Below are 24801 nucleotides of genomic sequence, written 5' to 3'. Positions count from 1 at the left end.
AGACGATTCGAAAGTTGGGTTCAACGATGGTGCTAATGCATTCCTCGGGATGGAGATTATATTGAGTAGCACCTTTGTATAGAGTGTAAGACCTGACAAGTGAACAACTTAAACATAAACAGAATATAATGATGATAAATAAAAAAACTAATAAATAGCATCTGGACTCTCAGGTAGTTTTGAATAAATTAAATACATAGTTTACAGTATTAATGGACACAGAGCATGCAAAGGAGCCAATCAGAAATAGGTCGTCCAAATGATTGGCTGGTATTGTTCCTCCTCTAGCCTCTGATTAGGAATATCACAGCGATGTGACACTGAGTGGATGTGGCAGAGTATGAAAATACAATTTTAAAGCGAGTTTACTTGAGCAAAAATTTGCAATAATAAGCAATAAGACCGCAAATCTGAGTCTTATGCTCAGGTTTTGACAGGGAAATAAAGGCATACTGCTCTAACTCCACCAAGAAAACTGATTACCTTGTTAAGTAACACGTGAGTGACAGCAGAACGCCGTAAAAGAGAAAGCAAGATGAGAGAAGTGCCTGAGTTGTATGACTGAATCATTCCCTGATCTCAGGTCTGATTCATAAATTAATAGTGTTTTGTTTTATAGTGAGAGTGTGACCAATGGGTGTGATTGATATATCAACTGGGATTGTTGTCAATGGTTGCGGGCTGGGAATGGAGAATGTTTCGCCAAGGTGGGGGAACTGTAGCATTTTCTCTCAGTCCTACTGCTTGTCATCACATCACCACACACCAGCAGCGGTCACATCGCTTCCTATTGCTGTGAATGGCTTCCATGTTGTTGTGTTGTTTCACAGCTGTCAGACCAACTTTAGGGCTAAATACTAAGTCACTTTCGTTTATAACACAAGCTAAACGTGGTGCATGCAAAGAGTCAGCATCTGGATTTGCAATTTGTAACAACAACTGCAGTGTAAGAACACTTACAAGCAGTTCCTGGTTCAATTCTTAGCTTGGGATACTGTCAATGGGGATTTACTCAATCTGGAGTTTCCTACAGGTTCTTCAGTTTAATTGCACCTAGTTGTGAGTGGATACGCATGGTGACCTGTGTATGCCCATTTCATGTAGTGTTTCCAACAGTGGATCAGTGATAGTAACTAAAGATGGATGAATAAACAAATGGGTTCAAATGAGGGAAATAAGAACAACTGGATCAATGATCATGTATTCTTAGAATTCTAGTTAAAGCAGCCTAGCGCATGAGAAAATGACATCAGCATTGATCACGCATTGTCATTTGACTGAAAAACAAAATTGTATCATCATCGATTTAATACCGGAGAGGAATGCATAATAAAGTAATGTCCATATGTGAATTCGAACGGAATGTGTCACTTACTATTTTCTAATACACAAAGAGAAAACCAACCTAAAACTTTACTACTTCTTACAGTTCCACCGGAGTTATGTGCTTGCTTTAAAGTTTATCTTCATGCAGAACACCATTACAACATCAACTTAGTTACCGCTGAGAGGAAGTGGAAACAAGCACAGCTCCATGTATTTGCATCAATCTGAATCAACGTAGAGCTTTTCTGAGAAAATGAAGATACAGTAGAACAACCGCTCAGTGTTTGATTAGATTGTGCTTTAGGTGTACATCTATAACAGAGGGGATTTGTGTAATCGCGTGCCTCACAAATATCCTAGAGAAAATTGGCATCTGAGGAGGTCTGTCTTCTTAAATGGGAAGTCACTCACTCAGGGGTCTGTTCGTGCAGTACATAATGTATACTGTACATAAAACAATAATACACGCACACACACACCAGGGTTCCAGACAAACATAAAGCTTTTAAACCCAAAATATTTGCTAGCGTTATCTAAAACTAACGACTGAAAACTGTCAGTCTGGAAGAACTTTCACTGGTCAACTCAGTCTCCGTATCAGTGATATCCGATGTAGAGAGTACAGAATCGGGTGGGCAGGGAGTGAGGAAAAGCTCAAGATCTTTCATTTGACAAGTATTTTTGTCAGTGGTCAATATTGCTTGATTAACAATAGCTAATTTTAGGAAGCTAGCCAGCTAAGCTACGTCATGTGGTTTGTAAGAACAACTCTGGGCGAGTTTTTTGTTGCTTTGAGATTAAAATGGAAAAAAAAAAAATACATAACATCTGACTAGAAAATACTTCCAAATTAAATGTTTAAGTAATCTTTTCTTATGTTTTGCAAGTCAGGTTCTTGTCATGTACAGGAACATCCAAGTAGCACAAGTGATTGTACAGTGGTGACGTGTTTAATAACCGAGAAGACTTGCAAAACATAGAACAGTTGACCAGTCAAGTAAGTGCATACATTATTAAGTGCTTATGTTATTATGGAACATTGTTACTAAATGAGATTAGGTTAAATCTAGTCACAAAAGAAAACAGTTTTTTTTAACTGACAAAATGTTTCCTGTCTGTTTATGAACGTTGTTTGCTCAGTGTACAGTGAAAAGAAATGGGCAATGCTACTAAAATGTGTTTTTTGGCAATTTGCATTTCTTACAGTAACTTACTATGCAGTGTACTCTAGAGGACACAACACAAGAAGGCTGAACACTCAATAAGCATTGCATATAGAGCACAAACACACCTCGAGCCATATTTTCATCACAGTCTTGTACAATTGCACGTGTAATAATTCCTCTTGCTCATCACGTCTGTCCGCCCTCACACTGAGATCTCTGCTGGCTTTTCATGATAGTGCATCTCTGTCATTAGTCGTGAGTTCACTTGAAGGAAGATAACCTGGAGAGAAAAGCCACTCGGCTCTGATCTTGCCAATGAGCCTGTCCTGCATCAAAGTGTGCTTTGAAGTCCAAATACTTGTATGAGATTGGTTCAGGTTTCAGGTCAGGGTTCCAGTACCTGAAGGTGGGGTACGAGGGGATTTGAAGCCTTTGGCTGCCTTTGTGTTCATAGCCTTTCCTTCATGTTTATTATGAGGAAAGCAATCTGTGAATCTGCAGCAAATCAGCTTTCTCGCTAATGCTCTTTTCTAGACACTTTACGAATTCTTGTACCTTTGACAAACATTTGTCAAATACCTTTCGAAGTGAATCTTTAATTTTAGTAAATATAAAAAGAAGAGTAGTATAAGTAAGGACTAATACACAATATACTGTGATATTATGTGAAAAGAATACACAGTGTTGCGATGTGATCCCGAGAAGTGTTTTTTAGTGTTGTTTAGTCATTTATTAAATGATTTATAGTTAGATTTACTCTTGGGGAACGTACATGAGACAAAAGTGCCGTTTATTAGCGTAAGTGGATTCAGGAGAAAAGTAAACATCCCTACACTTTTTTTTTATGTTTAAAAGTGACCACATGAGAAAGATTCACAAAAGAAAAAGAGGGCTGCATAAGATCATACACTGATTGTGGTTACCTTTGGAAAATAGGTTTCCTTTTCACCAAAGAACAAATGGAATATGAAAAACTAAATATTATCTAAGGCTCTCGAACAACAGATTTACTCCTAATCTTCACAAACTGGCTTGATAAATAAGTGTCCACAGCAGGGGATCAATTACAGGTATGTGTATTATCTCCAATTGTCTTTGTCTTTGTCAACATTTAGGTATGTTAGAAATTGGTTATATTAGAAAATATTGATTGTCTAGAATTGGTCAACTTTGAAAAGATGTTGATTTCTAAGTTTACAATATCACTATATGGCCGAACGTATGTAGAAACCTGACCATCCACAGCCATACTATATGTGGGTCGTTTAAAAACTGCTGTTACAAATTTGGAATAAAAGATTTGTTTAGTATGTCTTTGTATGCTGTAATACAATTCCCCTTCACAGTTCCCCTGGGTACAAAGCGAGCTCCATAAGGATATGGTTTGCCAAGTTTGATGTGGAAGAACCAGAGTGGCCTGTACACCTATGGGATGAATTGTAACCCCAACCACATGCCAGGGCTTCTCACCCAATGTCAGTGCCTGACCTCAAGAATGCTCTTGTGGCTAAAAGGACAAAACCACATTCTAAAAGCTGGTGGAAAAGCATCCCAGACGAGTGAAGGCTATTATAACAACAAAGACGGCACAAAATCTGAAATTAAATGTTAAATAAGCACATATGAGTGTGATGCTCATGTGTCCAGAAACTTTGGGCCATATAGCGTACAGTATGAGCAGATCTACAGCTATGAGTAAGAGACCAGCGTGCACAAAGGCTAAACTTTCCTTGATGCGCCGCCGCAAAAAGGTTACTCCATCATTTTTTCCAGCTGTCCATACAAGCGAACCCATTACTTCCACACTCGTTTAGCCAACAAGGGAATCACCAAGCAGCCTCACCCTCCCCTCCTGCCATCAGCACGAGTAAGCACAGTTTAGAGCTGCTTTGCTGTGTCTCACGGAGCAGCATGACTTTAGCATAATGATGGCCCCCAAGCAGGCCTGTGTTTTTGCTCCAAGGTCTAACGGCTGTCTGCCGCTGGGCTATTTTTGGATGTGTGGCAGGCATCATAAATAATGGAGCTGTAAACGATCCGTGGCAGGTCTTGCAGACAGATGGACGGAGTTGAGGAATGAGGAGAGCAAAAGAGGGAGAAAGTGATAGGATTTAAAGGGGAAAGACTTCTTTTGTATTTCATGAAAAAAGACAAATGTTCTAAAATCAAGGATGTTCACAACACAAGTTTATAATACTGACATCAAAAGGAGTTTATCATCTAAAATCATGAAACTACAGAAAAAGCATCCTTTTTGCACCCTAAGACATATTCATAATCGATTATTTTTTTCCCTACGACATCTTAAAATCCCTTAGTCTCATTATACTAATAATAAAAATAGTTTTGTCTTATAAAATGCATACTTTTTTTTTTGTGTTTTATTCTTATTAATAACAATTTCTATATAGAGCACATTCTACATTTGCATTTACATTTAGGCCTTTGACAGACGCTCTTACTTTATATCGCTCTTATACTGTATACGCTCTTGTATTTATATTGAAGGTTACAGTGCAGTTTGTATTAAAAGATATGTATGAATGTACCTGTGATTCGTCCCAGATAGACTCCATTACCCTCTAACCCCAGGGTCTGGGTTTCATTTGAAGAACTACCGGCCGAAGCAACAAAAAACTGTTCCTTGTTAATTATACACCACAGTGGACAACCAGACTTTTGAGAGCAGTAGTTCTCTTTACAAGATGATCAGGGTGAATCGAACCTCATATTGAGTCTCGAACCTCATTGAGTGCCGTTCTTTTGGACGTTGCGGAAGCACAACCTCATCCGAGGCACTGACTACAGGCGCAGTGTAACTCCAAGCCTCGCAATCAGAATGCTGATTTTGTTTGGTGGCCTTGGAATTTACATGTAATATTCATCCGTTTGATTTAGTACACTTGTGATTAAAGATCCTTGAGATATTTGAAAGTGAGCGCTGTGTGTGGGAAGGCTGCAATAAGCCACTCAGATGGTACTGGAGCTGTGCGGAATGTTCCGGAGGCTGCTGTTTTGCGTGCTGCGTCTCAGTGCGGCTCTGCGGCTCAGCAGCTCTAATTTCCTCCCATCTGCTGATGGAGCTGCTCGCCCTGCACGGAGCCCAGACCCTGTTCCACCCCATCTGGGCCGCTCCCACCCCACTGTCTATTTGTCTGTCTGCGTGTATGTGTGCGTCTCTTAAATAAAGGAAATTTGGAAAGCAGCAATACAGTACCATTTTTTAACCTGAGTATGAGTAGGGGTATTTTTTTTTTTAACTGGAAAAAAAGCATTGTATAATCAGGGTTATACGATATATTTTTATATTATTCTTTTATAAAGAATGCAAATACTTACTACGAAAATTTCCCATTTGCTCTGCTTTAATTATTCGCATCATTTCATGACATCTGTTCACATAGTTATACAGTATTAGGTCTGGGACTGATAATAAAGTAGATATTGTGACTATATATGTGTGTGTGTGTGTGTGTGTGTGTGTGTGTATGTGTGTGTGTGAGTGAAATGAGAAAGAAAGAGAAAGGGGGAGAGATTGATAAACACATATAATGCAAGATTCATTCATTACAGATGTAATATATAATATTCTACATATGTTATGGAAATGTCATATCTTTTTTCAAAAAAAATTTTATATTATTTTCTATAACAGCTCTGACAGTGATGCTGGCTGCAAAATCAATAATCATTTATTTATATATACGAACTTATCTACCAAGACTTAATAGTCTACATAATTACAACAGAAAACAACAAATTACAAAAATGTGTTATTTTAAAGGAAGAAACTAATTCTAATGTTGATAATTCCTTTAATGACGAGATATTAAAAGATAAAATAGAGGCTGATGAACTCTTTTATACATGTTGTGTTAATGTAATCTAAAAACTGACCTCTGAGACAAATAAAAAATAACTAAATAATAATCCATGAGCTAAGGTTATCATAATGCATGATCTAGTTTTTAAAATATATGTATCATTTTATAGAACCATATCTATTATTCTGCTTTGTTGTATAATACACATACCTGTTGTGAGTGTTTTGTGTTGAGTATGAGCTCTTGCGTGCTTACACAGAATAGAAAAGAGTGTGTGTGTGTGTGTGTGTGTGTGTGTGTGTGTGTGTGTGTGTGTGTGTGTGTGTGTGTGAGGGGCAGTAGGTCTATGCAGGCTTTAATGAGGCGGCTGCATATGAAGGAGTGTCATTAGCGGTGTGAGAGGGAGCAGCCTGGTGATTGCAGTGATTTGGCTCTGCTCCTTCTGACCCAGCCGGCCAATCAGAACACCCAGAGAGCCTCGCTTAGAGTGCGCGCAATCACCGAACCCACCGCTCCCCTTAACAACATCTGTACAGCAACATCGAGCAACAAGCATACTGTACATGAATACAGATTGTATATGGGAATGTACTTTAGTGCTTTTGTAATTCACATTTAGAGCTGTATAAGAGCGCACTAAATAATCAAATAGAATCCAAATAGCCTCATTATATGGAAAATGTTGACCAAACCCATGTTGGTCAAAACCAAGCGGTGCAGATGTGGTGCTGTGTGATGACCTTAGTGCTGATATTATGCTAGGAAACCTATTTTTTCACCTACATGAGCACAGAGCAGTATCAGTAAGTGTGATCATTAGAAGTGAGCACAGGATGGCACAAATTGCACACGTCTCGGTGCTCACTGAAATGAAGTGCACGCTCTCTCTTTCTGTCTGTTTCTTTCATGAGCGACAGTTTGTCTGGATGCTCGGGTCACTGCCACACGCTCACTAATAACTTTGTGTGCACACAAATCACGAAACCCTGAGCTCATTTTTAATGACCAGGCTCCCCGAAACTATTTTGTGCACTTGGGTCAGTCACCCTCATGCTCTCTGCTAAATATACTGTTTAAATTCCAGAAGCTTTTTAACGAGATTGTTTGCATTCTCGAAAAATACAGAGTTTTTTATTAAAATGTGAGTAAATGAGCACAGTACTGAATTGACACATGATGTCTGTATAGATATAAGTGTGTCCCTAGTAATATGATAAAAACATAACACGGACAGTATCACAACATTTAGATTGAGATGCTAATGTAACAAAAGAGCCAGAAACGTGAAAAGTATGGAAACTTGATGTCCAAACTTGGTGTCCACAAAATTTGTTAAAAACATGTTAAGAGATAACATCCAAACAGCTTTAAATACAATAACATCTCTATTTTTTCCATAAAATTCTTGGCTTGGATGTAAATGTAATTTGAAAAACAGACATAACAGGTTTATAATAAAGTATTCCAAAAATTATTTGTGGATATCCTATTTATTATGATTCATTTCCATAATCCTCACACAAATGAAGATTGATCTAGTAAATGGGATTACTATGTGTAACTCGTAACCGACATTACTACATGAACTTAATAAAATGATACTGATTTCATATTAAATATCTTGAGCACACTAGCTGGTGCAAAAAAAACAACAACAACAAGGGAGTAATGTGAATCAAGACCGGCACCTTGTGTAATGTCCTGCCTCGGTTTGTGGATAAGACGGCGAGCTTGTTTCTCCAGGTGATTGTGATGGTGATAAGGGAGTGGCTCTTATTGAGGGTGACAGCAGCAGGGCTGAGCGGATCACCTTGTGCCTGCTTGCCCTTCCGCACCGGCCTGCACTGCCTCGCCTCAACAGGGACACAATCTGCTGGCTGGAATTAGCTCGCAGTCGGAGGAAAACTAAACATGATTTCTGACCTTTCCTTCTTGTGTTCAACAGCAACCTTTGGTGGTCTCCTCGCTCAGTCCTGCACAGGAGGTAAAATGAATTCCTAGACTCTGCTTTACATGCGTGTGATTACAGCACTGTGTGTGTGTGTGTGTGTGTGTGTGCGTGTGTATGTGTGTGTGTGTGCGTGTCTGTCTGTGTATGTGTGTGTTCCAAGGAGTCTGTTAGCTGTAGAGAGTGTAGGCGTACTGCTAAAAGGGCATCATTTGTTAGATGGCTGCACTGTGTGAAAAATGTGAATTCTCATATGAGCCAAGTTTTACATTAAGGAACAAGCATTTTCCTTTTATATGTTTTATAGATTGCATTTTCAACACTAGACCTTTAATCTATTTTTTAGATATGTATTCCTCTGATAGTATATATCCAGTAAGTTTTCTGTATCAGGAAGGGTCATTGCTGTACATTCCCCCTCTGAGATTTACGAATTGGCAACTTACTCTTTTTTTCTATTTTCCAGCCAAGAGAACATAAGAAAGCTACAGACGAGAGTTATATGAGCGATCTATGCAGGGGCGTTGGACCGCGGGTAACGATGGACCTGACTAACCGTGGCCCTCCCGATGCCTGGAAAATAATTGATTTACATTTCTAAATTTGACATTCTATTATTATAGCAATATGATGTTAGAAATGATTTTTGTAATAAAACAAAACTGCTTCTTGCACAGTAAGTTCTGCTGCCTGTAATATTAGGGAGGTAACTGAATACAAATACATTTTAAAAATAAACAAGTAATATGTCCTAAAAGAATGTAATACGGATAAAAATAGAGGTAGGATTTTTGAATATAAAGCTTGACGGAAAGATAGTGTGACACAGGGCATCTGTTTAAAGACGCAAGCAATACCGGTGAGCATTAAGTAATACTGTATGTGAATTAATATGTACTGTACATAACAATTACAAGGCCAATTCATTCATCATTAGTAACTGTTTGGTCAGGGCTCTGGTAATTAAAATTATGCTGCTAGTTTGTTATTTTGGGGGAAAAAAAACAAGTAAATTACTTTAAATACTGTGTGCAAAACTCGAGTTAAGATCAATTATAAACTTTCCATTGTTTCCAGTGGCAGGGTTGTGGTTTTGTCTCCACTCGGCTCGGCGTGAATGTTCGGAGTAATGAACACATACAGGTACAGATAATAGCACTGTGGACTACTGTATATGAACACCGGACTGAATCAATAACCCTCAAAAGGAGCAAGTGAGTCATATCATCCAATCCCCCTCACAGGGACCACCTTTATGACTGCATGCCCGCATGTATCTCGCCTCAGTCACAGTACACACCTTGTGCTTAAGGATAAGAATACTGAAATACTGCTGGCTTATATGACAGATTAGCATGGCTAGTCTATTCCAAATAACTTAACATATATACAGCACACCAGTTGAGTGCAATCGAAGCAGGAAATATGGATTCTCTCTCCTCAGGAAAAAACACATTGCTTCTAGCACATGACCCGTCACTTGCCCTTTTTCTAGGCAAGGCTAAGCAGCACAGTTCAGTGTGTCAGCTAAGCTATAAACGTAGAGTCGGTAGAGTCAGGTCCGGCTTTTTTTCTGATATGGACAGCAAATTTCTCAGGCAGGTAAACATTTCTTATTTATAATGCCATGGGAGCAAATACCAACACTTAAATTAAAAATAATAATAATAATTTTAAAAGTTTCTTTTTTTCCATCTTTTGTTAGATTAATGCTTTTTTATTGCTTTAAGACAATATGAAAGGACTACATCAGAACTAGCACTGTGTGACAAAAGATCAAATCAATATGATCAAATATTTATTTAATTTTTTTTTATTATAAATAAGGAACAAATATTTTAGTTTGTTTTTGGCCCTTAAAGCTGGAAGAAAAATATTAACATATTAAAATAATAAACAGCTGACATAGTCAAGATTATATCAATTAGAATGTTTTAAATGTTTTAAAATGTTTTTCTCGGTCCTAATCAGAACATGTTTTTCTTCTGCATACATCTGATTGTATTTCTGAAATTCCACGATATCCCCCACATGTACCCAGTGACACAGTCAGGTCTTCAGAGCGAGGCAAAAAAAAGTAAGCCCTTCATGACAACTGATATAAATATTTCAAAACTTTTGTCCAACAGGCATTAAAAACTACTTTTGTCAGGTTTGATACTGGGTTAACATTAAAACTGGTCTTGTTGTAGAAGTATCTGTTACAAACCTTGTAAGGCTCATTACACTCTTTATGGCATAAATACTATAGGCATAATTACAAGACTGACAACACATAGCCATCATTTGAACGTAAATCTGTCTAGAAAGCGACTAAAAGCACCTGATCAATTAAAAAACATCTCAGATTTGTACCATTCAGATGTTTAACTGAGGTGGTCTCTTCACTGTGCTGTAGTTGCTGTTTCCTGTAGGTGTCAATCTGTTTTTTACGGCAACATGCACAAGAAAATTCATTCAGAATTCAGTCTTGTAGTCAATGCATTGAACTAAACTGACAAAAGTGGTTAATTACAGCTAATAGCTTTTGAACTAAGCCTTTATAAATGGTCATTTATCCTAGTCAGGGTGGAGATGGATTCTTGAAGCCAATCCCAAGAATTTTGATCGTTTGGTGGGAAAACGCCACAGATTGGACACCATAAATGTAACTGTAAAAAAGTAAACAGTTAATCCTAAATGATGCTAAGGAGGTGTTTATGATACAGTGTTAAATCTTTACAATGAGATCTTTAGAACAAAAAACGTGAAAAATCTGCCTGGAGGTCATTTTAAGTTTGTAATCTTGGGGGAATGTCTTAATATTTAATCACTCTATTAGCATTAATTAGATTTTTACCTAGTTTACTAACTCTTCTCTCTATCTCATCTCCATACTCTTGAGCTAAATCCTTTCATTGTCCAGAGTTAAACTGGTGGTGACTTCACTGATTGTACTAACCACCCATATTCAAAAACCTACTGCATGTAAAGAAGTGTTTGATGTTTGTGCCGATGTCTATTGTGTGTGAAGAATCAGCCTCAGTACGTATGAATGGGCCACAGAGAAGAATAGACAGATCCTCAGTATTTCCTCTGGTCAATTCACCCTTATTGTTGCATCTGAGTGAGCTCAGGCAATTCTGCCCTCTGTCCCTCAGACTGTAGCTAATACAAACACAGGAGAGTGGCCATGAGTGGAGCACAGAGCTGAGAGGAAGACTCGCACAGTTATGTCCGTGGTGTGTGCATGTGTGGCTGTGTGTAGAGCGTAGCACATAAAATTCTAAAATGTTAGAAATCAGGTTAGAATTAAGATGTGAAAATTCAAAACAGAGAAACTGTGGCGGATTTGTACAGAAGGATGGACTAGAAATCTATAAGAAGTCATAAGGGACTAAAACTGATTTATCTTCTGTTAGATTTCAAAAGCCACTGAGGGTCACTGAACAGCCCTTCAAATAGTAATAGCTACCAGTTATATATTCAGCCTGTGCCGGTCATCAGCCTTGCCTCTAAAGTAAAATCAGTTTCATAGCTGAGCCCTGGGGGAGAGAGCAAGTGTGTGTGTGTGTGTGTGTGGTAAGAAAAAAAGAGTATGTGCATGTGAAGTCAACCAGGGATATAATAGTTTGCAATAAACATACCGTCATCTAGCAGTGCAAAGTAAAAAAAAAAAAAAAAAAAAAATAGGGATTGCGCTTTGGAAGTTCCTTGCATTTTAATTTGCACGTTTCGAGCTCCCACACGATGAATTGCTGGGTGAGTAGAATGAAAAGCTCTCATTTCTCAGAAAACACTTATTTCCTACTTCTATCATTTTCAACCCATAACAAAATTGTTTCCCTCTCGAATAGGAAGCAGGCTAAAAGCTCCAGCTCCATTAAAGTTTGCAGAAATGATAATTGCATGCTCCTGACATATCACGCGGATATCACAAGCAGGTAAAATATCCTCATAAATTCAAGCTGTGCAACCCGTCATCATTCAGTGCACTTTTAATGAAAATGCACCACAGTCTTAATGTAAGCCGGCAACGTGTCAACGAGAGAACCCACTCAGGAGACCTTTATGCATATGACCGGCAGGGAAAACTGAACGAGGAAGACAATTTAATCAAATTATCTTTGTGGTCTTAATAACTAGAGACAGATAATCCTGATGGACTAGGGTTTCTCCAAGGTTTTTTGAAGGTCTTCTTTAGTCCGACCTTTTTACTTTTCTCTTCAAACATACATAATGACATTTTCACCACTTAATGAGAATATGAGTGTAATTAGAAGTAGGAGCTCCACCTTGGGCTACACCACACAACTTTTTTCAACCCCACAGAACGACTGCTGTCCATCCCTAGTGCCATCTCGCCATTATTGCAAGAACCATAATTAAATCCTTTTGCATGAATCTCCCACCTTTGAGAATGAGACATGTCCATGTAGAGGGGTGATATTAGCGCTCAGCACTACACTTTAACCAACCCTGTAATGGCTGTAGCAGAGAGAAATCTACAGGCCAGAGCTCAGGATGGTTAGAAATCCCCCAAAACCATTAAAGTCACAATGGTGTTGAATTGCTCCTAAGGTGCTACTGTGGTCTGTTCTTTAAGATGATGAGTAACTATTGGGTCTGGCCTAAGCACGCTTTCCATCTCCAATGGAATCACAAGGAGTCAAGCAATAAGGGAGCCTGAAGGTGGCCAAGGAGAGTCTGGGGAGTGCTAAAACCAGCTTCTTGTGGGGAAGACCAAAGACAGCTGGGTGTTGTGGTTAATGCGAACACACACCTCCACAATGGTAAAATCAATGGAGCTTTATGGAGCATCAATCTTCACAGAGTAAGGACTGCCTATCTACTACTGGGATGGTCCGTTTTTGAGGGTGGGGCACCAAGCTGAAAGAGAAGGCTTTCACAAGAACCTTTGTTTTAATTGTGTTCTGATCCAGCACATTGCATAGATTCTTTCAATCCATTTCCACCAAACAGATTCCTGCACGACAAGGGAATCATGGTGAAACACTTATTTAAACAAGCCTTTCATTCATGCCTTGCCACACTGAATTAATCCACCAATTTGTGATGCATATGCTTTAACTCAATGTGCATGCAGATCCACATACAATAAATACACAAATCATGTCTTAGAGTTCAGAGGAGACTGAATTAAGCATGTGTAAATGAAGGTCTTGGCAAAAGTCCCTCGATATAATTGATTGTTTGGCAAGCTGCGCATCCTCCTCCACCCATCTCCCACTTCCCAGTGGCATTTACACCTCTTGTTTACAATATACCCCTCTGCTTGACCAGACATCTAGTTGGGAGCTTGGGGCCCAGGGCTCCCGTCCCAATATCTCAGCTAATTACTTTTTAATTTACAGTGTGTTGTTAATAGGCTTGGCAGGGGAGCAAGGTTAGACAGGCAGCAGAAGCCCCTTCCTTTCCATTCAGTACAACCACAGCCTCCTTAATTAAAACGAATACTCTGGGCATCCATCAGAGAGACAGAAAGTAAGTGGGAGAACAGAATGAGAGCAAAGCCAGAAATACAGGCAAGGGAAAAAATAGCCAAGAGCTAAGATATCTTGAAGTGCAGTGGCATAAAAAGTGTGAAAGAACAGAAGATGAGTACCTCCACGACTCTCACTATCAGCCGGCTTCACCTGGATGGGGCGAGTCATCTGTGAAAAGAAAAGCAACGAGAGATAGAGGGGTTAGTTTATGTTCTTCTTGCCATCATCACAGCTGAATCTCCAAGAAGTAAAAACTGAAGGAAAAATTTACCTATTTGATTTCATGGGATCATTAAAAAAGTAGTAAACGTATGTTAACTATATACCTGATTAATGTGTTTCTGTGTATGTGTGTGTGGGAAAAAAATCAAGAGGAGTCCAAAACACCTATGCTGTTGTCAGTCATTTTATATTTATACACAGCATCTGCTCCTTTCTTAAAGAAAACAAAAAAGTTTCCAATAAAATTCATGATTTTGGTACTGCAGTATGACCTTTTTCAGAAAATGCAGAGTTTCTATGCAAAATATGTCAAAATTGGCAATTCTGAAAAAAAGAGAAAAAAAACTTTCAAGGACAAAACTGTGTTGAAATTATTCTTCAGTCTACTGAGACAAAAACAGTCTAAATCTCGAACTTTCTGTTTTACCTGTTATGCATGCTCGATAGTAGCAGTGTGGCAGTAATGGTAAGCGCGAAGTGAAATGCAACAACAATAAAAGTGGAGGCTGTCTCGGGACACAGGGAAATCAATGCAACCCTATTGATTCCTGGCCCTTAGGCTGTGCAGAGTGTCTGGCAGCAAAGAATTCTGTGGTTAGGAGGCTCAGAGTAATCCACTAGAACCTGATAAGAATGGCATTTGTTGGATTAGATACCTCTTTCCCTAGTCTTTGTGTCCTGTATTCCTTTTTGCAGTATTTCTATAGCCTGTTCTTTTTCCCATTATTTTTTTTTTTAGATTCTGTAGTTTTCTCTACTACTTACTTGTGCTTTTTAGCAGTTGCACTTCTTTTCTCTGCATTCTTGAAAAGCTTGTTAGTCATTATTTACATGGAAAAGATGCTTATATGTTTGAAATCTTTAGCAACTAAATAAGGACGCGTGAAAATGTAAACCGTGAAGAATGGACTCCCCGGTGAGTCACTTTAGGTCAACACTAGATCGTTATAGAACTAAGAAGATAAAAATGATTGAAAATGCTATAGTAATTTGAACAATTTTTACTCAAACTACTAGTCAGATGCTTAAAAATTGCCCATTATAATACATTGCAAGAACAGAGGCGCAGTCATGTACCATTTACAGTAACCCTGCGTTGACTCTGGAGCTCTTAATCGATCCATAACAAATTGCAACACAATTCAGTCTGCAACACGGGCTGAATTTTGATGAAGAACTACTCTTTTTAAACTTGTGCCAAGTCCTGCCAAATATGTGCTCCTAACAGCCTTCTCAGCCAATTGAAACCTTTTTTTTTATTACTGCGGCTTCGTTGCTCCCACACAAATTCAGACTCTGAAAAATGCCCCTGAAAGCCCCTGAAAAAATGTTTGAGAGAAGCGAGGATCAACATTTTTTTTCCCACTCTTTCCAACATATTTTCTTTTACTGTCCAACTCTGGAGGCGAGCTAAAAAGGTCAGTTTTAAAGACAGGCCAGTGCTATAAAAGCATGACTTGTTCAAGGAGAAACACCATAATGGGATTTTAAAACAGCTTAATAACATGCTGATATATGGGGGGAGAGGGCCAGGCCGGATTCATTAAGTGCTAAACATATCCATTTTCACCTTGAGGAACTGAATCACCTCCCTCACAGGAATCATTCCATAAATTTATCTATCGTAAATAATAACGGGCTGGAGCTAAGACTGTGTAAGAAAAAAATGATTGGGGGGGTAGGAACATGTTATGCCATCCTGGCTCTGTGTTCATGGCATGGCTCTCTTTACATTGGTCCCTGAGAGAACAGCCAGAGAGAGGCCAAAGTTTGAAATACGAAACAAAAAACAGGTTTTCTTTACATCTGAGCACCTCCGAAGCTGTTGGATTTGAAACTGAAATCAAACGATCCCTTGCTATTTAGGAAATGTTCCCATCTCAGGCAAATCACTTGACATCAAACACAAACAATTGCGCTTGTAAAGTGCTCCGCATCACAGAATGGCAATAGACACGCAATATGCAATGTCCTGTAATACTGTAGATGTTTCTTCCATCCTCCACCAATCACAAGATTCCAAAGACACTGGCGTTACTCTCAAGGTTTATGGATGGTTTGGAACTGGTTATTGTCTCAGCTATAAAATGTTGATGTAATGGGCTATTTGCCTGTGATGGGGTACATGATCCTCTTGCTTGCATGTGGAGTCAATGGAAATATTTTCCCTCTCACTCACACACTACCTGTCAAAACTTTGGACTCACCTTTTAGTTCATTATTTCTATTATTTTTCTACATCTACTGTTGGCAGTCGTGATGTTTCTGCTGAAGAATCATGTAGGCTCTAACTCGATGCCCTTTTCATTTTAAGGCTGGTAACCCCAAATAAACTTGGCAGCAGAGTTACTTTTAGGTCCGATTTTCCTGGGAAAGTGCTCATGAGAGCCAGTTTGATGGGTTTTGCAGATGGACTGACCTTCACGTCTTAAAGTAAGCATGGAATGTTGTCCCTCTTTACTTGATTACATGATTATTTCATAGGTTTGATGTCCTCAGTATTGTTCTACAGTATAGAAAAAAAACAACAACCTTTGAATTAGGAGCTGTGTCCAGACTTTTGACTGGTACTCTATATGTACATGCATTCAGCAAAGCAAAACCTGAGAGTTGAATAACTTGTACTGTTGTCAGGGAAACCATTTAGCCGCGGTCCTCAGAGAGCTTGCTGCTTTTCTCCGCCTTCATAAGCTGAGCTTTCTTTACTCATTTGATACAGTGGAGACACAGAGGGGATCGCCTTCTGCTCCCTTTCTACTCAAATAACAACATGTGTTCTAATTGTGATAGATTCAGAGAAGCCTTCTGCACTTGGAGACAGCAAATGAACGTGCGCACACAAGCACAAAAGTGGATGACAAAAAGGGGGATGGGGCAAGTTAGAGAAAGAGACAGATTGTGTAGAGGCAAACAGAAAGAAAGAAGATATAGAGAGAGAGCGATGCCTGCAACTGCTAGATAAGATTGCTTCTCAGTTGAGTGACATTTCGTCAGTCTAAACTCCAACCCGATGCTCCTGCCCATATGCTGATGGAGTCAGGCGAGCCGAAACCAGACTCGTACACATTCCTCACACAGAGTGCTTCCCGCAGCAAAAGCACGGACGTCCCTGTGTTTGCCAATCTGTTGTTTGAACTCGGCGGAACAATTCAAATCCTCCGGGTACTGGTAACAGTGTGTCGACTGCGTCTACCGCTTGTGATGATGCGCGCACACACTCCCTTGGTTACTGTAGCGGCTCACAGGGGTCCTCTGCCTATGATTTGAATGTGTTTCTTTTTTTGGGGGGGCAGAGGGGACAAAAAAAGCACCACCTGTCTCCTCATACTTGTTGTTTTTTTTTTTCTTAACAAATACGAGTAATCACAGTGTTTACTACAGGCAAAAAAAAAAAAAAAAAAGAGTATCGAATGGAGTAAACAGCTGTGCAGCGGTGGCTCGTGTATCATCTATTTTCCACCGAGAGCCAGACTCTCCTCCTGTAGTAATATTTGATTACACACCGCCGGGCTCTGTGGATATAGATTCAGAACAATCAGCATATTACAGGCTGCTGGGAGCAAATCTGGACCGCATCTGGTCGCTTCCATATATGACAAATACGCAATAAATCAACTGTTGGTTTTGCAGCGTTGTGTGACCGCTCATACGGAGAGCAGCCGGCAGAGGCAATATTAATGATTTTGTTTTATGAGTCAGACCGCTGCCTTGGTTAAGGGGTAAAATGTGTGAAATGCAATTTTTTCCTCTTACCAATATAGGCCTAGCAAAACAATTACACATTGTGCATGTGTTTGTTGACTCTGTAAATACACATCACAAACCGCCCCCCAAAAAATGGACAAATTTGTACGGGGATAATAAGTAACTGCTAATCAAACCCGGAGGACTAATAATCGATTCATCACGCTTCATGCGCTCTATTTGTGTAACAAAATTGATGGCTGTGCATGTTATTGGAAAGAGAGTTATTACACAAATTTAATCATTTTGCCTTACCCTTTTTTTTTTTTTTGTTTTGCAGAAAGAAAGGGCTGAGTTACAGTACAGGAACAAATGGCATATTAAGGTTTTATTGGAAGCTGGCAAATTTATGAGGTGTCTCCAAGTTTTTTCTTTCTTTATTTATTTATTATCCATTTTGCAAATCCCAACGATCCTAGTCAATACGAATACAAGATTATCATTTCGTAGACTTCGATATCAGTCAAATTTCATGTATTTTGCTTTACTCTGTCAGTGGTGACTTTCTAAAAAAAAATGTGTTTTAGAATATTTTGGTAGGTCATTACATAAGGTACCATATTTAAAATAAATAATTTTAAAGCAGAACTTTTCTATGACATTCTGAATAAGATATTAGCCCAGGTACTTGTAAATGCCACACTCCTCATTTTTATCTGGGCTTAGTATATAGGAATATCTGATTTTTATTATTATTATTATTATTATTATTATTATTATTATTATTATTATTATATGAAAGGGGGACATTAATGTTTTTTTAAGGCTTATAGGTATTTGTAATGTATATCATAGATGAGAGTTCTTTGCCTACCAAATACAACACAAGGAAGTGTCTCCCATGTAAAACAGGAAGAGAGAGAGAAAAAGAGTAGTAGAAATAGTAGACAATAGAAGTAGAAAAGCCCCTGGAGGCTAATTTCAGTATTCTGTACTTGTGGTACGTTTACACTGTTGGTTTATACACTCCTTGTGTCTATTAACACCACTTAATCACACAAATTTTAGAAATATAAACCAGGTCAGGATACAGCATGTCTCGGATTTAGAGTGCTAGTTTTCCAAAAGTTAACTGCATGGTTCTAGGAAGTTATGTACCATTATAACATTAGATTAAGAGAAATGAGAGAGAGAAAAAAAACACAGCTTGTACTTTCTTTACGAGGGAAACAAAAGTGATGGGTCCGAAGATAATAAAAGCACATGAGGTATAGATTCTCTTTCTGATTGTTGGCCCACCGCTCCTGAAAGTTCCATTTAAACTAGATTACTAAACTGTGGAAGAAGAGAAGAGCAAAACAAGAAACAGGGAGAAGACTGTAGATAGCATCACTGTATTGTAGAGTAAGTTGTATAATGAAACTTTTTATTTATAAGGATTTGTGTCGTTATATTTGTCCTATTTGTGTTTATTTTGTTTAAAGAGTAATTCATTACATCAAGTTTTTGAGACAGATATTTGTCGAGATGATGATGATGATCACACCGTGAGCCGTGCAGCAGTCCTCACACAGCATCACTAAAATCTTTATGGTTCGCAGTGGTACTGTAGTCATCATACTAATGCCGTTGGGCCTAATTGACAGCACAGGACACTGCTGTATCACATTAAACGCCATTCTGTCACCATTTGGTTAAAATTTTTCCCCCTGTCTCTTCATGTGCCCTGGTAGCTCACTTTTAACAAATGAATCATTTGTAATGATTCCTTTTAGGTGCTGAGGATGAGATTTCTGCACAGCATCACCACATGCCAAAATACAAACCAAGATGTCAATGGAACACACTTCTACTTTCAGGAATTTCATTACAAGTGAAATCTTTAACTCCACTGAACCCTACATGTTAACTATATAGTAGCTTGTGTTTTTTTAAGGTTGTGAGGTCGAATCCCACGACGAGAGAGATACTGTTACTGTATATCTTTCACCTATATTGGACTGCGTGCTTCAAGTCTCTGTAGATTAGAGAGACTCTCGAATAAATAAATAAATAAACGCAAATATAAGTCAATTAAATAAAATAAAAATCTACAAAGCTAATAATTCACAAGTGTGTGAGTGTGTATAATATAAGCCTGACATTTGGCAAGTCGAAGCGTGAGATAACAGCCTGTTAGCTGCTATCTGTTAGTCGTTAATAATCCACTGATCATTGCTGGAATTAGCAAGCCATAGGAGCTGCCTCTCTTCTGTTATTTCAAATAGGGGAATAAATGTTTTACTGGACCATTCTGGCTGCGATAATTAATTTTTCCAATTATTGATTGGAAAGTGTGCTGAGTGGTGACAGCCCTGGGCCTTAGCTCACCTAATAAATCTACTATGCTGGACGAAGAAAGGAGAAGAGGAGGGCAGGAGTGTGCGTGTTTGAGAGAGGGAAAGAGAGAGAGATGGTGTACGAGAGAGTGATTTTTCCTCCTCCGGCTCTGGTTAAATTTGATTTAATGGTGAACTCATTTGTTTTCTGGATCCTCCTGGAGGAGGAAGACAATGATGGCAGAGAAAGGAAAGAAAACAGATGAGCTGGAAAAAAGAGGTGAAGAAAAGGCTTGCATGTGTGTGTGTGTGTGTGTGTGTGTGTGTGTTTTAAAGGCCCAGCAGTGGTGTGGAGGCAGTGATAAGAGCCTGACTGTGCTGGCTTGTCAAAGGCAGGATCCAAGGCTTGTGAATTCCTTCAGATCCTCTCAGAGTAAGTCTCACTCAGCACTGAGGCTCAGGTACTGACTGCTGACATCACTGACATCTAAAACTCTGTCTGCTTCAAGGCTCCTCACACACTCTCCTCTGGCAAAAGGGAACTTTGACAGCTAGCTAAGAAAAAAATAGCAAGTTATCGCACTCTACAACGCATTTGCATTTTCAAGAGCTCCGTCCCTCGTTCAAGTAGTGTCTTAAAGGTTATCTGAAAGATGAAATAGCTCTTCTCTAATCTTGGATGGAACTGCTGATGACCTTTTATGTTAGTCTTCTGTATAGAACCTATAAAGACACTGCAGTGAACACATGTGCAAAGCACCTGAAGTAATCTGAAGGTTTGACTAACTATGAGCCAGAAAAATTTTTAAAGCAAGTGTGTGTGTGTGTGTGTGTGTGTGTGTTTGAGAAAGAAAGAGAGGAAGAACAAACAACAAATTTTGTTGAAATTTTGCATCATGACAAAGTGATGAGGAGCTGAATCTAGACGGAATAATCCTGCATTTGACTTAAAAGCATGAAGTCTGAATTTAAATTGTGTATGTTTAAGTTTGACAATTTTTTTGAAAAAAAAAGACATGAATACTGCAAAAAAAAGAGTTGCATTAGTTAGTTTAAAGATCATACATTTAGGCGTGTTTACTTTCTCAAAACAACTGTATAATGTGGTTGAGATTTCAGTATCTAATGTATCCATGTTGTAAACAGAGATATGATCTTATTTAAAGCAGTGAAATGATATTTTATTTGTTTCATCATATGCATGACTAATTGTTGAGGAGAATTTCCCCAGTAGGATCTACAAGTTAAGCAGATGTTTTTTTTATGTTTTCTATAAGTTACGAGTTATACTATAAGCACAAATATATATGGCCCTGCCTTCAGGGTACTCTTCATAGCCGAGCTTCTATGTAAGAATATGCACATGGACTACCTGGCTACTACTACCACTAATATACTGTATGTCAAAAATTGGAGAAAGTCAGTTCCATTAGGCTCTCTTCATTAAAAAAAAAAAAAAAAAAAAAACACACATTGTCCATGAGAATGCTTTTTGCATATGGTTTGCCACTTTCCGTTCAAAGATATATAACTTGAGTCCGGAATACCATCGGACTCACTCTAGAAAAGCTGGAGCAAAGTTGATTTGAGAATGATGAGACCCCAAATTAAAAGACGATTTAAAAAACAAAATTTTGCCTCTGAGTGGCGCAGTGGTAAAATGCTCGCCCTATCATCCGGAGATCCCGAGTTTGATTCCCAGGTGATGCTGTAACCTCTCGCAGCCGGAGGTCTAGAGAGACCTGATTGGCCAAGCTCCCTCAGAGGAGGGGAATGAGAGGTACACATTAATACACTCCCACATTAATCACGGCTCTACAGCCAATCAGGGGCATCTGTGGACTTACTCAAGCGGAAGGAGCGGATAGCGCTGTCCTCCGAGTGTGTTACGCCGCCACCAACGGTGTGTGAGCGAGCAGTTCAAAAAGATGCAGGCGGCTGGTGTCATGTGGTTCGGGGGTAACACGTAATAGTCTCCTGCCCTCCCGACTAAGTGTAAGTAGTAGCCTTAATGTGGGAGCCCTATATATATATATATGGTTTCCTCCGGGTACTTTTAAGTGATGAAGCAAAAAGTTGTTTAATAAAAAGTACTGCTGAATTAGATTTCAGATTTCATAGTTTATACTATGTATGTCCAACTGAATCTTATGGCCACCCAGGTCAGGATGCAGCATGATTACGATGTCAGGAGGACAGAGCATCTTCCTGAACTGACTTGCGAAATGATTGACAGACAAGAAAAGAAGCCTGTTGGCCTGATTGGCTGGAGGTTGATGGCCCTGGGGTACTACAGAGACCAGAGATTCAAATTTATTTTTTTGACAGCTGCCAGACTGTGGAAAGAACTCCACCAAAATGTGACCAAAAAAATGACTAAACCCACTTCTTTTAGTAAATTACCGACTGAAGGTAAACAGTGCCGCATACTGTATATTAATTAGGTTACTAACCCTTGGTTGGCAGTGCCTCTTGTTTTATAAAATAACCCGTTTGAGAATCACATCACAATTTTGCCACAATTGTAATGAGCAGGTAGTTAAAGCAGGAAACAAGTGTGCAAACTGGAAAAAACTTGAAAAACTAGGAAACATGAAAACCAGTCTCTTGATAATATAGAAATGAAAAAAAACAAAAAAAACAAATGACATTAACCCAAAGAAAAACACAAAAGCAAATAGAAAGACTGTAGCTTTTTTTTGTGCCAGACAGGCTGCCGCACTACAGCTGATGCCCAGGATTATGAGGATTATGTAAAATGTAGAAAATTGAAGCATACATTAATAGTGCCTTTTTTTTAATGGAGAAATGAATGTACATCTTAAACCATCATTGCATCCAAATATTTCTCCTGCATACGCCATACAGGCAGCATTTTTTATATTTCATACACATCTACTGAGAGCGAGAGAGAGACAGAGAGAGAGAGAGAGAGAGAAATGAGAAAAGACGGAGGGAAAGAAGAGAGCAGACAGACAGAGCAACTCAGTTTGCCCTCTCATCATGAAATGTAATAAGGAGAAGCTATGAGCTAGAGAATTGGAGAGGGAAAGAAGTGAGAGACAGAAATACAAACAGACTTGGAGGAAAACAGAGAAAAATAGACAGATAGAAAAAGATGGGTCTGGCCTTTTCAGGTTCGACAATGAGATGAAGGGCATTGTTATGACAAGACGACATTGGAGCTTAGAGCCAGCAGAGACGTGCTAAATCCGGAAACCTTATAGGAAAAAAAAGTGTTAAAAAAAAAGCATGTTGTTTGTTCTGACCGCTATAAACCATACTTTTATCCATCTTTATATTTGTACATTGTCCTGAGTTCTTGTCTGGTTATTGATTACATGATTTATTCATCTTAATCGTTCTTGTTTTTTTTTTTTTATCATTCATTGTCTCTAATAGGGTCTAAATTTTTTGTCCTAGAGTTTTTGACTAAAATAAGCCAGGAGCCTACTTTAAATCACTATGACTCTGACCGTGCAGTCACTGAGGATGAATGAATGAACGCTCTAAATGTATTGTTAATGTTTTTGCTAATGAATGTGCTCTTTCTTGTCCCTTCATATCTGACAGCTTGCACACACCCACAAGCTTCATAGCTGACCACTTGCTGACATGAAAAGTAGAAGCCTCCTGCTCGTCTGGCATTTTCCCACAAGTCCTGCGGGATCGTGGTATCAATGTGGATTTCTAGTCTCAAACCAGATGCTGTGCAAGTCTTTCTGGAAAGCTTAAAAAATTAGTTGTTGTCTATCAGCTGCTCCCGGCATGGGGTCACCACAGCGGACCATCCGGGCCGCACATACTAGCTTGGCACAGGTTTTATCTGATTCCCCTACCTGACGCAACCTTCCCTAAGACCGACACTGGGACCGACACTGCATCTAGTGGCTGGTTGGGAATCGATCCTGGGCCTTTTGCATGACAGGCGAAACACCTACTACTGAACCACCAGTGCACCAAAGCTAAAAGTGCAAAGCTAGTGCTCCTCCTATTTAAAGCTGTATTTGTATCTGTTCAAAACATGTTGTCTCCTTGTTCCGAATAACGTACAACAATTGTTATGGCCATGGCTAAATGCATAGGCAACTGTAAGTCCAGATCTGTCTTATTTCCTTTTTCACATGAAAATTATTTACTTGAAGAAGAAGAAAAAAATCTGTATTTAATTCTTTCCTCCTTGTCGCAAACTTTAGCTCTTGCACTCTAAATATAGTGCACAGTATGCATTAGCAGCTACCTCATAGGTACCAAGGGAACCTGCGGTCAATTTACATGTAATTGAGTTTCAGAAATATGTGTTGAAGACTCCAAGCCTCTCGAATGCCGCAGTGAGCTGCTGTTTTGACCTCCTGCGGTTGTGGGACCATCCCCATGCTGTCACCACCACAGCGACATTGTGACAGATTACGGGGCAGTCCTTTAGCCAATGGGAGGTTGATTCTGCTTCTGGGCCACTGACCCATAATTCCCACTCTACCTATGCCGAGTTGACGTTTCTTTAATGGGTTACAGACCTCCAGCGAGCCTCTGCCTCCTCACTATGATGATAGCCTATTAGCAATTCACTACGGCTTGCAGGTTTTCCCTTTTTCCTTTTTTTCCCGCTGCTCTGCTCCCTGACCAGAGCCCTGTCTACTTTTGAGCTCCGGAGACACTTACTACAGCAGCAGGGAATGAGCAGGTGTGGCGGAGAATGGTAGGAGAAGTAGAGAGAAGCAGTGTTATTGCCAAGTGTGTCCTTGGCTGTGAAAGAAAGCTGACACATAGTGGAGACTTGACAGAAGAGAGTGGAATTGAAGGAGTAAAAATGGAGAAGAGTGTATT

General features: G+C 39.2%; 1 protein-coding gene across 4 annotated transcripts in view; it reads right to left on the bottom strand.

Moving 5' to 3' along the window:
- Nucleotides 1-24801, bottom strand: part of celf5a (cugbp, Elav-like family member 5a) — a 188759-nt gene that overhangs the window by 76984 nt on the left and 86974 nt on the right. For all 4 annotated transcript variants that reach the window (XM_053513221.1, XM_053513218.1, XM_053513219.1 and 1 more), the window contains exon 3: nt 13870-13918. In XM_053513221.1, the coding sequence (XP_053369196.1) occupies nt 13870-13918 (49 nt within the window). The remainder of the gene's footprint in view (nt 1-13869; nt 13919-24801) is intronic.

The sequence above is a fragment of the Clarias gariepinus genome, chromosome 15 (assembly GCF_024256425.1).
Source record: "Clarias gariepinus isolate MV-2021 ecotype Netherlands chromosome 15, CGAR_prim_01v2, whole genome shotgun sequence".
Lineage (NCBI taxonomy): Eukaryota > Metazoa > Chordata > Actinopteri > Siluriformes > Clariidae > Clarias > Clarias gariepinus.
This window is presented reverse-complemented; position numbering and strand designations above follow the sequence as displayed.